Consider the following 15621-nt stretch of genomic DNA (forward strand, 5'->3'; position numbering starts at 1 on the left):
CATCATTGCTGTATGGGGAATCAGTCTGTCCATGAGAAGTGTGAGAGTAACCAATACCATCTTGTAGAATCCTATTCCGTGAATGCTTCTGTTTATATATAAAAAATATATAACTTATAGACTGCGATAATCCCATGGAAATTATATGAGCGGGAAATGGGCCTTACCTCAAGGCCCATGGACGGGCTTTTTCGCAGTCTAATAATACCTCCCTCGAAATATGAATCAGATAATTCGAATAACACTCAGGGGCGTCATTTTAATGATGAAGGCAAGATACCCATAGTGGTTTCTTGGGTTACGACGCACTCTACTCGGGGGCTATGGGACAGCCTCTTCATTCCGCACCCCTCTCGCGATGCGATAGCTAATGTAATCGCCAGAACCACTCTCTGTAACCAAAAGTACAGTTAGTTTACGGTGGTAGTAGCTGTATTTACCTTAGCAATTCCCACTAGTAAGGCACACAGCGCGTGGCCAATCACCTGATGATAGGGCCAAACTCTCGGCTATAAATAAGAAAATGTCTCCCTCTTAATCTCTCGTACAGTATTCATGTCCTAAGTTTGGATTCCTCTCTCCTTTCCGGCGGCTAGAATATATTCATCCATTTACCAGCTGCCTGTTTTCATTTACTACCACATATCCAACAAAATTCAATAACCTCATCTGACACACATTCAAGAACAGCCCTCCGTTCACTGCTATCTATTTCGCATCTACAATCATGGCGAAACATTCTCTTTCTAAAGGGCGACGCCGCCCGATTGGACCGAGTGTGGGGGCGCAACTTCAGAGAGCATTCCACGTACGAAAGAAACCGAGCTGTGGAAAAGGAAAAGAGGGGAGAGGCCGGATCCTGCTATCTACCCCGTCCATCCAATCACATACGTCCACCTCGCTAGCCTCTTCAGGACTTCTGCCAACTCGGCCAGCGTTTACGTATGCAAGCCTCACACCGAGGAGCTCTCTCTTGCAATCTGCTCCCCTTGTCAACCTCCCTACGGAGCTGAAGTTGCTGATAATCCACCATGTCCATGTTGCCTCTATCTTTGCTTTGTTAGGTGTCAGCCGGGAGTTCTGGGGGCTTCGGGGACTCCTAGAGCCTAAACTGATAGCCGCTGCTCGAAGGGTTTCTAGTTTACTAGTGCCTAAGCCGGCAATACGGAGATTTGAGAAAGACATTCCGGATGACATTAAGAGTTGTGGAAATGGTCAGTGCTTGTCTTTCCGATTAAATGGTGAATCAAACGAACCATACTGGAAGACTGTCAGGCTAGGAAGGGACCCTCAGATTACGATGCCCTGGAATGACGCGCTGGGCAGCACTGCTAAGTCTACTATGTCAGTCACGGTTTGGCCTAGGCTACAGAGTCAGAGTGAGCCAGATTTTCTGAATAAGCCAGAGCTTCGAAACCCAAGGATCTTTGGCGGAGGGCGGCTATGTCTTGGATACGAGAAAATGGGATTTGAGTCTTGGAATCTCGTTGTCCGTAGGATCTCAGACTGGGGGCTTGTGGGAGAGCGATCCCTGTTCCAGGGACGGCCGTTGCTTATCAACAATGACAGTGACTTGGTTGTTCTTCACTCTAAGGACGGAGAGATTCATATTTGGAATCCTTTCCAGGCAGAACCTTGGAAGCTAGAACACGACCACACTATTTTCGAGCGGCCCAAAATCCTACCAAATGGAACCGGCTTCGTCACCACGTCGCGCAAATCAGAAGAGAATATCTTTGAAGACGTCCGAGTCGTCGTCTGTCAATCTGTCTTCTGGCCTGATACTAAGAATTGCCCAGACATAGAGCTCACATCTTTTTGCGTTCCGTTATTATCTTACTTTCCTGGAATTGAGACCAGAGGCTATCATGCCTTATATAACTTTAGCGTCATATGGGAGATTGGCCGGAACGGCATTTTGTTCTATTCATCATTGATTGGAAAAATCGCTATATCATACTCTGGTGAAGAGCTTGGAATGACACTGGACAAGAAAGAGGAGATTATTGGAGAATTTGCGGATGGTACTCGCGTCATCCATCACAAAGATCAAACTGCATATGCCCCTTCCTACGTGCGAATCATGAAGGATGACAAACTTGGCTTCGAACTACGCCATTGCAATGATTTCATTGGCATTCTGCTTTTTCTGGATACTTTTCTTATCATTGTGGACAAGGACATTGAATTTCCACTACCGCATCTCCGATTCAGGGTTTTCACGAGAGATGGAGATATGATATATGGCCTGCGCTTAGGCCCTGAATATTCCACAAGTTACCCACGCATCTTTGAGGAAGGTCATAGTATCGTGTTGTACACAAAGGACTTGTCGAAAGCAACCGTTTGGGATTTTGGGGATATTTTCCAAGCTAAACCGGTGGCTGGATGTGAAGCGAACGAAAAAGCGAATCAAAATTCGGAAGCACGCTACAACCTTAGGAGGAAGATTCGTCAAATTTCTCATCAATGAAGAAAGGCGCTCACTTGAGTTGGCTATTGCTAATGGATTACACCTATGCGTATATATGGTTTCTATTACAACCTGAAAGTGGAATAAGAGCTCTCATTCTATGGGATCACTATATTTCTAGACCCAACTAAGACATATACAAACAGTATAAATATCAAGAAGGAATAACACTTTTTCCAGTATAGGGCAGAAATCCATCCCAACAGATGCAGTCTGCCTATCCCACGGGGGGTGGAGGAGTTGGCCGACTCCAGTTTAGGTTTTCCCTATCCCTCGGGGGATGCTGAACTTTGGCAGGGTTCGGTGTCTCAATAAGGTCTTATCGGTCTAAAATTTGGGTTAATTGTAATAGACCATCTAATTTATCTCCCATTTGCTTCGGAGCATGCACAAGCTATACTCTATGCCGCGTGCTGTCAGTCCCTGACTACCGTTTCTCACGCCACTGATTGGGCGAGTTAACGGGCTGGTATATGGACATTGTCCTTCCCAGCAACTGCCTAACTGTTGCGCAATGGCTGAGGAGGTTAACTGGGAATAAGGAACATATGAAAATAAAGTGAGATACAACAGAAGTGAGGATATTCAAGGTGAACAAATAGGAGTGGGGATACAGGTAAAAATCAAGATCAGATCAAAAGATAAATTGGAATCTTGTATTGGAATTCAGATTCTTATTGTTATATGTACTTGGTAATAACATCAGAGATTGTATCTAGATTCTTTCAGCGTCATATATACCTTAAACGAAGTGGTGACTGACCCCTGCTTAGAGAGCCTTTGTATCCCATTTCCTGAAAGCAAACATTGATACAGGACACACCACGTTGAGCGAGGTTCTTGGCTGCAACAACAGTGAGAGCTTCTTGGATGAGATTCACGGGCAGTTCCTGAACTTTGTTGATTGCCATGGCGCTCATTGTGAATTTAGAAGAGAGACTTTTGGACTCATCCCGTGGCGAACAGCCACCTGGGCCAACTTATGGTCTTTCCCAGCATTGATAACTTCACACATAGCTCGATAATTCTTCTCTTGGCTGAGGAACGCGACAGTTCGAAAAAAGCCCCATCGTAGAGAGAACTTGGCGGTCATGTATACACAGACGGGAAGGTGGCGGAATGATAGAGGGCGAGGTAGATTCCGAACAAACACTCCGTCATGCTGGGCCCGGGTGATGGAAAACAAGACATCTGAGGTTTCGCTGAGCTTTTGTAAAGGAGAACTTGCCATTCGCCTTTCTTGAAGCTCCTCACGGATGCGTGCACGATGCCACGCTCTGCAAAGCTGGCGCTTGAGAGAGAGGTTTCGTATCCAGCATTGTACCAATCTCTGAAGGAAAGACCCCATGGTCTGTCGGGGATCTTTTGATTCGACTGAAGTTTTGTCAGCAGCTCCCTTGATGACGAGTTCTCACCCCTGGAAAGATGAGGAAGGCCGAAAATTACCCACCGCCTCCTTAATCGACCGGTGATCATTACCTTTCAGTATATAATAAGTCTCTGAGCTGGAGTAACCCGGTGTGACCCCTTCCCTGTTCCTTCCCGACATGGCAATTGTCGGTTTAGTTATCCGTGACTACCTAATATAGTAATTGAAGTCCGATACATTAGCTCGGCCTACGTTCAGGGAAAGATTGGGCAGTTCAGTAAAATGAATATTACTTAAAAAGAGTAAGTGCGGACACTTTGCTCCTCAGATGCATTCCGTTAAATATGTCCAACCAAAACAAGAACAGCACCGACAACCAGAAAGCCAATGGCAAGCAGCTAATCGTTATTGGGTTGTACGGCTTGCCTGGCTCTGACAAGACTTACATCTTGGATCATCTTAGACAACTCTTGATCTTTCTGTCTTCGCGTTATACGAGGGGAGCGAGGTCATCTCCACTGTCACGCCAGGGGGGCTCGAGGCTTTCCAGCACCTGGGAGAGCATGAAAAGAATGCTAGGCGTCGAGAGGCCATTCTCCGCGTACGCAGTGAATGTTTGGACAGTTCCAAGACCGCCTTAGTTACCGGTCATTTCATGTTTTGGAAGGATGATGAAGATACCGGCTATGTGGTCTGTACGGAGAGTGACTTCGGGGTAAAATGGTCGACGATATTCTGCCATGCTGGGCAAATGCAAAGCCTAATCTACCCGAGATTCAAGGAACTAGTTTTTAACATACAGAGAATCTTACAAATATCGTAGAGGCTAAGGCGATTCGATATAGCAAACGTGGCAGCCTGTAGCAACCTTGACAAAAAGTCTCCTTAGTATCTTCGAATTGTTCCCTCCATATGGCCTACCATTTTTATGTGATCTTGCCCAAGCTTAAATAACCAGCAAAATGCGACAGTGAAATTGAATATAATATTTGTTATTGCTCGACATGTCTTAGTTGGGTCTAGAAATATAGTGATCCCATAGAATGAGAGCTCTTATTCCACTTTCAGGTTGTAATAGAAACCATATATACGCATAGGTGTAATCCATTAGCAATAGCCAACTCAAGTGAGCGCCTTTCTTCATTGATGAGAAATTTGACGAATCTTCCTCCTAAGGTTGTAGCGTGCTTCCGAATTTTGATTCGCTTTTTCGTTCGCTTCACATCCAGCCACCGGTTTAGCTTGGAAAATATCCCCAAAATCCCAAACGGTTGCTTTCGACAAGTCCTTTGTGTACAACACGATACTATGACCTTCCTCAAAGATGCGTGGGTAACTTGTGGAATATTCAGGGCCTAAGCGCAGGCCATATATCATATCTCCATCTCTCGTGAAAACCCTGAATCGGAGATGCGGTAGTGGAAATTCAATGTCCTTGTCCACAATGATAAGAAAAGTATCCAGAAAAAGCAGAATGCCAATGAAATCATTGCAATGGCGTAGTTCGAAGCCAAGTTTGTCATCCTTCATGATTCGCACGTAGGAAGGGGCATATGCAGTTTGATCTTTGTGATGGATGACGCGAGTACCATCCGCAAATTCTCCAATAATCTCCTCTTTCTTGTCCAGTGTCATTCCAAGCTCTTCACCAGAGTATGATATAGCGATTTTTCCAATCAATGATGAATAGAACAAAATGCCGTTCCGGCCAATCTCCCATATGACGCTAAAGTTATATAAGGCATGATAGCCTCTGGTCTCAATTCCAGGAAAGTAAGATAATAACGGAACGCAAAAAGATGTGAGCTCTATGTCTGGGCAATTCTTAGTATCAGGCCAGAAGACAGATTGACAGACGACGACTCGGACGTCTTCAAAGATATTCTCTTCTGATTTGCGCGACGTGGTGACGAAGCCGGTTCCATTTGGTAGGATTTTGGGCCGCTCGAAAATAGTGTGGTCGTGTTCTAGCTTCCAAGGTTCTGCCTGGAAAGGATTCCAAATATGAATCTCTCCGTCCTTAGAGTGAAGAACAACCAAGTCACTGTCATTGTTGATAAGCAACGGCCGTCCCTGGAACAGGGATCGCTCTCCCACAAGCCCCCAGTCTGAGATCCTACGGACAACGAGATTCCAAGACTCAAATCCCATTTTCTCGTATCCAAGACATAGCCGCCCTCCGCCAAAGATCCTTGGGTTTCGAAGCTCTGGCTTATTCAGAAAATCTGGCTCACTCTGACTCTGTAGCCTAGGCCAAACCGTGACTGACATAGTAGACTTAGCAGTGCTGCCCAGCGCGTCATTCCAGGGCATCGTAATCTGAGGGTCCCTTCCTAGCCTGACAGTCTTCCAGTATGGTTCGTTTGATTCACCATTTAATCGGAAAGACAAGCACTGACCATTTCCACAACTCTTAATGTCATCCGGAATGTCTTTCTCAAATCTCCGTATTGCCGGCTTAGGCACTAGTAAACTAGAAACCCTTCGAGCAGCGGCTATCAGTTTAGGCTCTAGGAGTCCCCGAAGCCCCCAGAACTCCCGGCTGACACCTAACAAAGCAAAGATAGAGGCAACATGGACATGGTGGATTATCAGCAACTTCAGCTCCGTAGGGAGGTTGACAAGGGGAGCAGATTGCAAGAGAGAGCTCCTCGGTGTGAGGCTTGCATACGTAAACGCTGGCCGAGTTGGCAGAAGTCCTGAAGAGGCTAGCGAGGTGGACGTATGTGATTGGATGGACGGGGTAGATAGCAGGATCCGGCCTCTCCCCTCTTTTCCTTTTCCACAGCTCGGTTTCTTTCGTACGTGGAATGCTCTCTGAAGTTGCGCCCCCACACTCGGTCCAATCGGGCGGCGTCGCCCTTTAGAAAGAGAATGTTTCGCCATGATTGTAGATGCGAAATAGATAGCAGTGAACGGAGGGCTGTTCTTGAATGTGTGTCAGATGAGGTTATTGAATTTTGTTGGATATGTGGTAGTAAATGAAAACAGGCAGCTGGTAAATGGATGAATATATTCTAGCCGCCGGAAAGGAGAGAGGAATCCAAACTTAGGACATGAATACTGTACGAGAGATTAAGAGGGAGACATTTTCTTATTTATAGCCGAGAGTTTGGCCCTATCATCAGGTGATTGGCCACGCGCTGTGTGCCTTACTAGTGGGAATTGCTAAGGTAAATACAGCTACTACCACCGTAAACTAACTGTACTTTTGGTTACAGAGAGTGGTTCTGGCGATTACATTAGCTATCGCATCGCGAGAGGGGTGCGGAATGAAGAGGCTGTCCCATAGCCCCCGAGTAGAGTGCGTCGTAACCCAAGAAACCACTATGGGTATCTTGCCTTCATCATTAAAATGACGCCCCTGAGTGTTATTCGAATTATCTGATTCATATTTCGAGGGAGGTATTATTAGACTGCGAAAAAGCCCGTCCATGGGCCTTGAGGTAAGGCCCATTTCCCGCTCATATAATTTCCATGGGATTATCGCAGTCTATAAGTTATATATTTTTTATATATAAACAGAAGCATTCACGGAATAGGATTCTACAAGATGGTATTGGTTACTCTCACACTTCTCATGGACAGACTGATTCCCCATACAGCAATGATGTATCCAAAGCCGTCTATGCCCACATGGCCCTGAACTTCGCGTTGAACTCGTTCTGTAGCACCTTGAAAGCCTTCAACACTAACAGAATACGATCATCCGCGTCTTTTTCAGTAGCGGAATTGACCTGCCTGCCGGCAGGCTCTGTAGGTCCTTCACCCATGCCTTGTGTCGCCCGGTCTTTTCTCCTATCTGCCTTCTCTTTCTCCTTTGCTTCCCTGGCCAGCTTCAAGACATCATCTAGACCTTTCGGGGCATCTTCGTTGCCGTCCTTGGTTTCTCCGGCCCCATCATCCAAATCGTCATCCCAATTCTCCGCCACTCTCATATTCTCAGCATTCGAGTGCGTTGGGGCTACAGGACGAGTCAAGTCATTTCTAGACTGCTGATACCTGGATTTATGTGTGGACGTTGCCGCTCCAATATGTCTCAAGGTGGCTTCAAACCTGTATTCATTCCCATTCCTCGATAAAACGACAGCTGTGTTTCCCGAGGTGATCCAGTATGGTGCTTCCCAGTCATGCTCCTACTTTGATGGAAGCATCTCCCAATATTTTCCTGTCAAAGTTAGAGGTCCCTCAATTCTTTGTGCGAGATCGATGGTGGGAAGAATATGCAATCGTTACGCTGCGGGCTTATGACCTAAAGCCCATTCTTCAGGGATTTCGCTTCGGTTTCTTTCGCGATATGGACCTTGTAAAGCACATACTAGAGAGTCGCCCTCCGAGTGTGCTCAATTCGTTCCTCACTGCCTTGCCAGAGCCGCATGAGCCCTCTCTTTCTGAACAGTCGAATTGCGAGAAAATGAGAAAAATCCTAGTTCGATCAATACCTGCGCCTCCTCAGTTGACCTCGTGGCGTTGGTTTCCCTCTGCACCAGGAGAATTATCAAGCGCTCAAAGAATCGCCCTGGAAGTCGAAGCGGAAAGTCACTTCCAATTTAGACAGATATCTTTCGAAGACATTGTTCGCGCCGCTCTTGGGTATGAAGCACTATCAGTAGAATGGTTTCTTCAGCAGCACAAGGCACTAGGGGATCTATTTCTGAAGCATATGCGGGCCTACCCAAAGGAAATAACTCTCTACGGAACGGTAGAGAAGGTCAGTGATCCAAGATGTTCAGGACAATATACCCGCATATTTTCAGGCCAGCTGGCTAAGTCTTACATACAGCATCTTCGGACACTAAGTCCATTTGCTCATCAAACCCTTGCCAAATGTCTCAAGGTCTTTCAACCTGACGTGGGAAACAATAAGCCCCTACCTGATACGCCCGGTCTTTCATTCATAACAGGGCCCATTCAACAACTGTTTAAAGAGAACTCATGCAGCCTGGGAGATATGTTCGATATTCTGAGTGGTCTTGCTACACGTTTCCAGCAAACATATACGCACTCCTCCACGATAAGCTGGACACAAAACTTTGACGCTTCCCTTCCACATATATCTGCCGAGAACTAAAAGCCTCTGCTCTTGAAACAAAGCACTGTGTTGGTGTGTGTTCTTCTAATTCCATGTCCTGCATGAGCCTCATATAGAGCAAATATCGGCTCTACTGTTCAATTCGCTACTTTCCATCTGGTATAGCGAATTTAATATTCATTGAACTTCTGTGGCTATCTGTTTGGTAAGCTGAGGTCCCTAAGTCATAATCCTGTTATAGCGATCTTGGAACCTCTTTTGAAGAAGTATTCTGATATCAATCCGGATAAAACTGACGCTTTATTTCGATGAATTATCCACTATCTGCATTAGAACGATAATTCATCTGCTGTTTAGGTCGGTCCACGTACCCATCAATTTTGGGCTTGTCCAACTTCAAATCAACGTTTATACAGACATGAATGGTCAATCGTAATTTGGCCTGTAGAAATCGAGGAGTAGTCTTTGTGAAGTGTTCTTTTGTGCCAGACTAGCCGTAATAAAGATCTCTCGCCTTGATGCTCTACTATATCTTAGTGACGTGCTGCAGATTGGAGAGTATCTGTTTGGCAATGGAGGCAGAATTTGTGTCGCCTGGAATGGCTAGCCCTAAAGCGACACAGGAAGACATAGTCTAGCTGCAGGTACATATAGGATACGACCAAAGAAAGGTGGTAGCCATTTAGGCCTTGCACTTGTTCTCAAGATCTCACTCATAGTTTGCCCCATATATCGCCTAACCGGTCCTGTGTTTTCCAGCATTCAATCCCATCATAGAGTTTGAACTAGTTTACCCAATAAAATCTAGCTCTATTGGGTTGCATGCTCACCATGTTCCAGGTAGAGCCAGATATGGGGTGGGTTCCGGGGTAACCAGCACTGAGACATATATCGCACCCAATGGATCGTTCTTGGCTGTGTATTGGAGAAGGGAAAGATGCAGTGGAGGGAAGTAAAAGCTCAGGCCACATCTGGAGAGTCGCTTCGGTCGGTGGGAATGGCTTTGGCGGTCGGAGGTGAATGCTGACGGGGCGAGTCTCACCAATCTTCTAGCTTCTTGGTGATAATTGTATGAAGGTGGCTGAGGCGAACATGGAACCGTGCCCTGATTCCTGATCGTGGTGGACTTAGCTCAGAGGAAAGAGAATGAGCATGGTGAAATCAGGTATCAGATATCAGATAGAACCATTGACCGAGCAACTAGTCATCAGCATACCTCAAATGCTGCCTCGAGTTCAGAGGGCAATTGAGGATGACCCGAATATTTCGGAAAAGGTGTTGAGGGAACAATTTGAACGGCTTCTACTGGATCCACTATCTGGAATTGAGCAGCGAGAAGAGACCACAAGAAGAGTGATCGTGATTGATGCTCTAGATGAATACGATTCAGAAGACGATATAGGGACTATTCTCCGGCTCTTGCCACGAGTTCAAAAGTCAACTTCCGTACAACTACGGGTTTTATTGACAAGCAGACCTGAGTTGCCGATCAGGCTGGGCTTCGAAGGGATCACCGATGCCCATCAGGATTTGGTCCTACATGAGATCGAAGAGCCAGTGATAGCGCATGACATATCCTTGTATTTTGAGGATCAGTTCCTGCGCCTAAAGCAGAGGCGCTCATTGCCACCAGATTGGCCCGGAGTCCCAGCTACCAAGATATTGGTTGATAGGGCCGTCCCTTTGTTCATTGCAGCTGCTACCGTATGTCGTTTTATCGGTGATGCAAAATGGAACCCTCAAAAGCGACTGGAAGCGATATTGACGGACCAATCAACCTATGTGTCCAAGATGGACAGCACATATTCCCGTGCTAAAGCAACTTCTCACTGGACAGAATGAAACAGAGTCACGGGAATTACTTAAAGAGTTCAAGGAGGTAGTTGGGGTGATCATTATTCTTGCCACTCCGCTCTCGATCAACTCCCTAAGCCACCTAATAGACAGAGAGTCAGATGATGTCAAATGTCGATTAGACCAGCTCTACTCGGTGCTCAGTGTACCAAACAATTTCGACACACCAGTCAGGCTCCTCCATTTGTCATTCTGAGATTTTCTTTTGGATCACCACAAAGACAAAAGCAAATTCTGGATCGATGGAAAATATACAAACCAGTGTCTTGCAGAACGATGCCGTCAGATCATGCAGGACAGCCTGGAGAAAAACATCTGCAAACTGCCAAGCGAAGGCACGCAAAGGAATGAAATTAGCGATGATTCGATTCAGCTTTATATACCTCCCCCACCGAAATACGCGTGTCGATACTGGGCGCATCATCTGTTACAATGCACGGACTTGTCTGGCATGATGCACAATGCTTATTTATTTCTCCAGGTACACTTTTTGCACTGGGTGGAAGCAATGAGTCTACTGGGCCTTACGTCAGAAGTATCAGGTATTCTTGATCGCCTCCAAACGTCCACATCGGTAAGTTCCGAGAATAATCATACATGGTATGCACTGACAGCTTTAGGGTAACGACTCTTCCCTGATTTCGGATTTCCTTCACGATGGAAAGCGCTTTATTCTGAAAAATCACCAGATAGTTGATCAGGCCCCCCTTCAAGTTTATTGTGCAGGACTTATATTTGCACCTCGGACGGGGATAATCCGTAGAGAGTTCAAGCGGTCGCTTCCTAATTTTATTTTCATTTATTTTATTTTCATTTATTTTATTTTCATTTATTTTATTTTCATTTATTTTATTTTCATTTATTTTATTTTCATTTATTTTATTTTCATTTATTTTATTTTCATTTATTTTATTTTCATTTATTTTATTTTCATTTATTCTATTTTCATCTATTCTATTTTCATTTATTCTATTCCTATTCATTTCAATTTCGTTTATTCTATTTTTTCTTTCATTGAATTTTCATCTGTTCTATTTTCATTTATTCCAATTTTATTAATAATATTTTCGTTTGATCTGTTGATCCCGTATAAGTATTTATTTTGTCCTTGATTAAGATGAAATACTAATAAATCCATACCATTGAATAGCTCTCGTAACAATGGCTCTGCCTGAACAAGATCAACAAGAGCAGCAGCGCACCCCACTTGATAAATCTCCTACCTCTGAAGTTCAGCAGAAAATCAAAAGAAAAGAAAAGAAAAACAGAAACTATAAGAGTAAAAAAAGGAAATCAAGACAAAAAATAATACAAATCATTAGCATGCTCTTTAAGTGGATCAGTTTCGACCGGCACACAGCAAAAGCTCCACCCGGGCGTACTGTATGACAAGATGTTTTGGTATCGGCCACGTAAATACGCCTATGGCACCCACTCTCTAAGAAGTTCCCCGATGTTGCAGAAACTATGATTAGAACACCTGGAACAGTCTAGAACTAGGGCACGGCAGAACCTGATACACCCGGGCGTTCTAGGTCACATCAATGGGGCTTTTCGCCATCTACTTAAACGAGCATCTACATCCTTTTTTTTCAGGACCATCAATCTCAGCTACATTGATCAAGTCCCAGGGTATGAGACGGAAGCCGTCAATATGAAAGGACACACTTCAAACATACAAATGGACAAACAGTTGGCCAATCCCATCCCCGAAAACCAGCTGCTCAATGAAGTGAGAGAAATATACGATGAGTTAGTTATTGCAGAAAGAGAATGCATTAATGTGGTGGATATCGTCTCACAAATAGACCAAACCGCGGGACTATCGGATGAACAATGGAGCTTGTGCACCTCGTTGCACCAAACACTCCTCCACAAGCATTTTGACTTTTTCATTGTTTCGCAGCATCCGGCAGCCAGCCCAATCTTGAGAAGCCTGGCTCAAAGATACGAGATGCCTGGACGCATGTGGCGCTACGGAATCTACTCCTATCTGGAGCTGTTTCGCACAAGGCTCCCCAGCCCCAGTGTGCAGGACCATATGCTAGGCTTCATATATTTCTCGTATTCGATGGTGACGCTTCTTCTAGAGCAGGTCTCCACATTTGAAGAAATCTGGACAGAATGCTTGGGGGACCTAGCACGCTATCGTGCTGCAGTGGAGAATTCCGATGAGACAGTCCGCCATCACTGGATAGACATTTCCAGAGATTGGTACAATCAGGATATCGATCAGTAATCTAGAACTGGCCAAATTCAGCACTATTTTGCCGTTATCTCTCGTCCGGATACTTTGCAGATGTTCTTTTACTTCTCGAAAGCATAACTCAGTGTGGACCGATTTCCAAAAGCGCGGGAATGCATGATTCAGCTGTTCAACAATATTCTAATCGCACCGACTGAGGAACACACACTGGTCAGTTCTTTTGCGGCTGCCCATGGTGTTATTTTCAAGCTTATACCATATGACCAGTTTGTCACTCGGTCCAGCTTCTTCCTTTTAAAAAATCTTCACAGCCGATCGCCTAGTCTCCCGGAGGCACGAGAAAGCACGTTAATCATGTGCTGCAATATTGCAGCGATCTTGGACTATGGAGAAGGGAACGGGGGGTTTGCAACGGACTTTGCTCACAGAAATGATTCGTTGATGTCATACGAAACGGTGAAATACTTCAATGCTGAACGACATGAGTTTGACCGATACCGTCGCGCTATCTGCAACTACCAGAATGCGGAGTACTACACATTCCTCTGTGGGACCCTGTTAAACGCCAGTCAAAACACTGTCTTGTTGGCCTGTTTACTGGTCACGTGCTTCATCGCTGTGTATCAAGTCTCTTCTCTCCAGCAACCCGTGGGTCGGTTTGTTACCCTGTTGATGTACATGGCCCAGTTACAAGGTCCCCTGAGCTTCTTTGGGGCCTTCTATGTCTCCATACAGTCGTCTTTGATCAATGCCGAGCGTATGTTGGAGCTTTTTAAAGAGCAGCCAACAGTCACTGACAGCCATTGCGTTTCCCCACTGGCCACTTGCCAGGGAAAGATTGAGTTCCGGAATGTTAGTTTCTCATATGATGCGCGGAATCCTGTGTTGACTGGACTCACGTTCACTTGTCAACCAGGAACGACTACAGCTTTGGTGGGAGAGTCTGGTGGGGGCAAATCTACTGTTCTCCGTCTCCTCTTCCGATCCTATAATCCTGAAAATGGCAAAATTCTCGTCGACGGACATGACGTCCAAGATATCACGATTGATTCTCTTCGTCAAAACATCGGTGTGGTTCCGCAGGATACAACGCTTTTTAACGAAACTTTGATGTACAATCTAAAGTACGCCAACAAGGACGCGAGTGATGAAGATGTGCACGAGGCTTGTTCCAAGGCCGGCATTCATGACAAGATCAAGGGTTTTCCAGATGGCTACAGCACCAAAGTTGGAGAGCGTGGGCTGCGCCTCAGCGGCGGTGAGAAGCAACGTGTGGCAATCGCTCGAGCTATCCTGAAGAACCCTAAAATCATACTGCTGGATGAGGCTACGTCTGCACTCGACACTAAAACAGAAGAGCATATCCAGAAGTCCCTAGCTACTCTCTCCAACGGCCGAACCACGCTCATCATTGCCCATCGGCTAAGCACCATCACGTCGGCAGAACTCATTCTAGTTCTAAGCGATGGCCAGGTGGCCGAGAGCGGTACCCATGAGGAACTAGTGAGTATGGAAGGCCTTTATGCCCGTATGTGGAGAAAGCAAAATGGCGAGGCAAAGATACTTGAAGGCCAAGACAAGGTGGAGTGCATTTAAGGGGATCAGCTGTACAGAATTTCACATACATAACACTGGCTACATATACAAGACGCTGAAAGAGCACCAAATGTTTGTCCCATAGTATATACGCTTCGAGTTCTTGATGTGTTTGCCAAAACCGGAGAATCGCGTGGATTTAACACGCACCCATTCCTGAGCAGCTATGATGTAATGACGAGCCCAATTAATCAACATGGTGAAAATCTTTGGATGAGGACATAATCCTTTATGCGACTGCTTTTTCAGTTCACACGTTTGTAAGTACGATACCATGAAGGCTTCAAATTCGCCATAAACTATAAATCGGAAAATAGCGAGGTATTAAAAAGTGAGGATCTGGTTGGGGGAGATTAAAGATTGAGGGCCTCGGTCTTTTTCTCACAAAGCAGCCATGTGATCCAACACTACAGTAGCAATTCTGTCATGGATGAAATTGAACTTCGGATCGGGAGCCGACTATCCTCGAAGCTTCCTGCATCCACGGGTACCCCAAGTTTGCGCATATCTTAGCAACATCCTTGATAGAACATTTAAATATGGCTGGAGGGCAGGAAAAGAAGATTTGCGGACCAGAACTGCTGTGACCGGTGATTAAATTGAGTTTATCAACCGGGTTGCCTGAGCGATAGAGGGGAGAGATTGAGTCGACGGGTTAGGTAACCTGGTCAATTAATTTCTATGCAAACATTTAATTTCCAAAGTTATTCAACCGGTCTGGCCTCACAATTTGGTTTATTTGGTCATAATGAGAGAGATCTTTGGAAATTGGGATGGTTTGTAAAACGAGGAAGTACAAACAACTGTTTATTTCAAACCTCGGCTGAGCAGATTGTTCATTTCATCGAATCTACACCCCACTCTCCCTTCCCTGCCATCACTAATTGCCTGTTCATTACTATAGTTCAGTTCACTCAACTGGTTGCTTTATACAATTAAACTTTCAAGTTATGAACAGCTTACTCTACCGCCTCATCATCATAAATGAGGGCAACATGAACGGCCATCTCACTTGGGGTTTCAATATTTTTACCACTTACATGGGGGGAAAGCTCTGATGGTGAATATTGTCAAAATATGGTGGATCTGCA

General features: G+C 45.3%; 6 protein-coding genes across 6 annotated transcripts; 4 read left to right on the top strand and 2 right to left on the bottom strand.

The window, feature by feature from the left end:
* Window positions 1-727: 727 nt before the first annotated feature.
* Window positions 728-2473, top strand: N7511_011284 (uncharacterized protein; the record flags this gene model as incomplete). Its single annotated transcript, XM_057133661.1, has 1 exon — window positions 728-2473. The coding sequence occupies one exon, from the start codon at window positions 728-730 to the stop codon at window positions 2471-2473; it is 1746 nt and encodes a 581-aa protein (XP_056978618.1).
* Window positions 2474-4982: 2509 nt separating this feature from the next.
* On the bottom strand, window positions 4983-6728 carry N7511_011285 (uncharacterized protein; the record flags this gene model as incomplete). The annotated part of the gene is made up of 1 exon (XM_057133662.1): window positions 4983-6728. The coding sequence occupies one exon, from the start codon at window positions 6726-6728 to the stop codon at window positions 4983-4985; it is 1746 nt and encodes a 581-aa protein (XP_056978619.1).
* A 740-nt stretch (window positions 6729-7468) lies between these two features.
* On the bottom strand, window positions 7469-7780 carry N7511_011286 (uncharacterized protein; the record flags this gene model as incomplete). The annotated part of the gene is made up of 1 exon (XM_057133663.1): window positions 7469-7780. One exon carries the CDS (start codon window positions 7778-7780, stop codon window positions 7469-7471), a length of 312 nt encoding a protein of 103 aa, XP_056978620.1.
* A 176-nt stretch (window positions 7781-7956) lies between these two features.
* N7511_011287 (uncharacterized protein) lies at window positions 7957-8913 on the top strand (the record flags this gene model as incomplete). The annotated part of the gene is made up of 2 exons (XM_057133664.1): window positions 7957-8553; window positions 8626-8913. The coding sequence occupies 2 exons, from the start codon at window positions 7957-7959 to the stop codon at window positions 8911-8913; spliced, it is 885 nt and encodes a 294-aa protein (XP_056978621.1).
* A 1182-nt stretch (window positions 8914-10095) lies between these two features.
* N7511_011288 (uncharacterized protein) lies at window positions 10096-10716 on the top strand (the record flags this gene model as incomplete). The annotated part of the gene is made up of 1 exon (XM_057133665.1): window positions 10096-10716. The coding sequence occupies one exon, from the start codon at window positions 10096-10098 to the stop codon at window positions 10714-10716; it is 621 nt and encodes a 206-aa protein (XP_056978622.1).
* Window positions 10717-13288: 2572 nt separating this feature from the next.
* Window positions 13289-14530, top strand: N7511_011289 (uncharacterized protein; the record flags this gene model as incomplete). Its single annotated transcript, XM_057133666.1, has 1 exon — window positions 13289-14530. The coding sequence occupies one exon, from the start codon at window positions 13289-13291 to the stop codon at window positions 14528-14530; it is 1242 nt and encodes a 413-aa protein (XP_056978623.1).
* Window positions 14531-15621: the final 1091 nt, after the last annotated feature.

The sequence above is a fragment of the Penicillium nucicola genome (genome assembly GCF_028828085.1).
Source record: "Penicillium nucicola strain IBT 29836 chromosome Unknown utg000013l, whole genome shotgun sequence".
In the NCBI taxonomy this organism is placed as follows: domain Eukaryota; kingdom Fungi; phylum Ascomycota; class Eurotiomycetes; order Eurotiales; family Aspergillaceae; genus Penicillium; species Penicillium nucicola.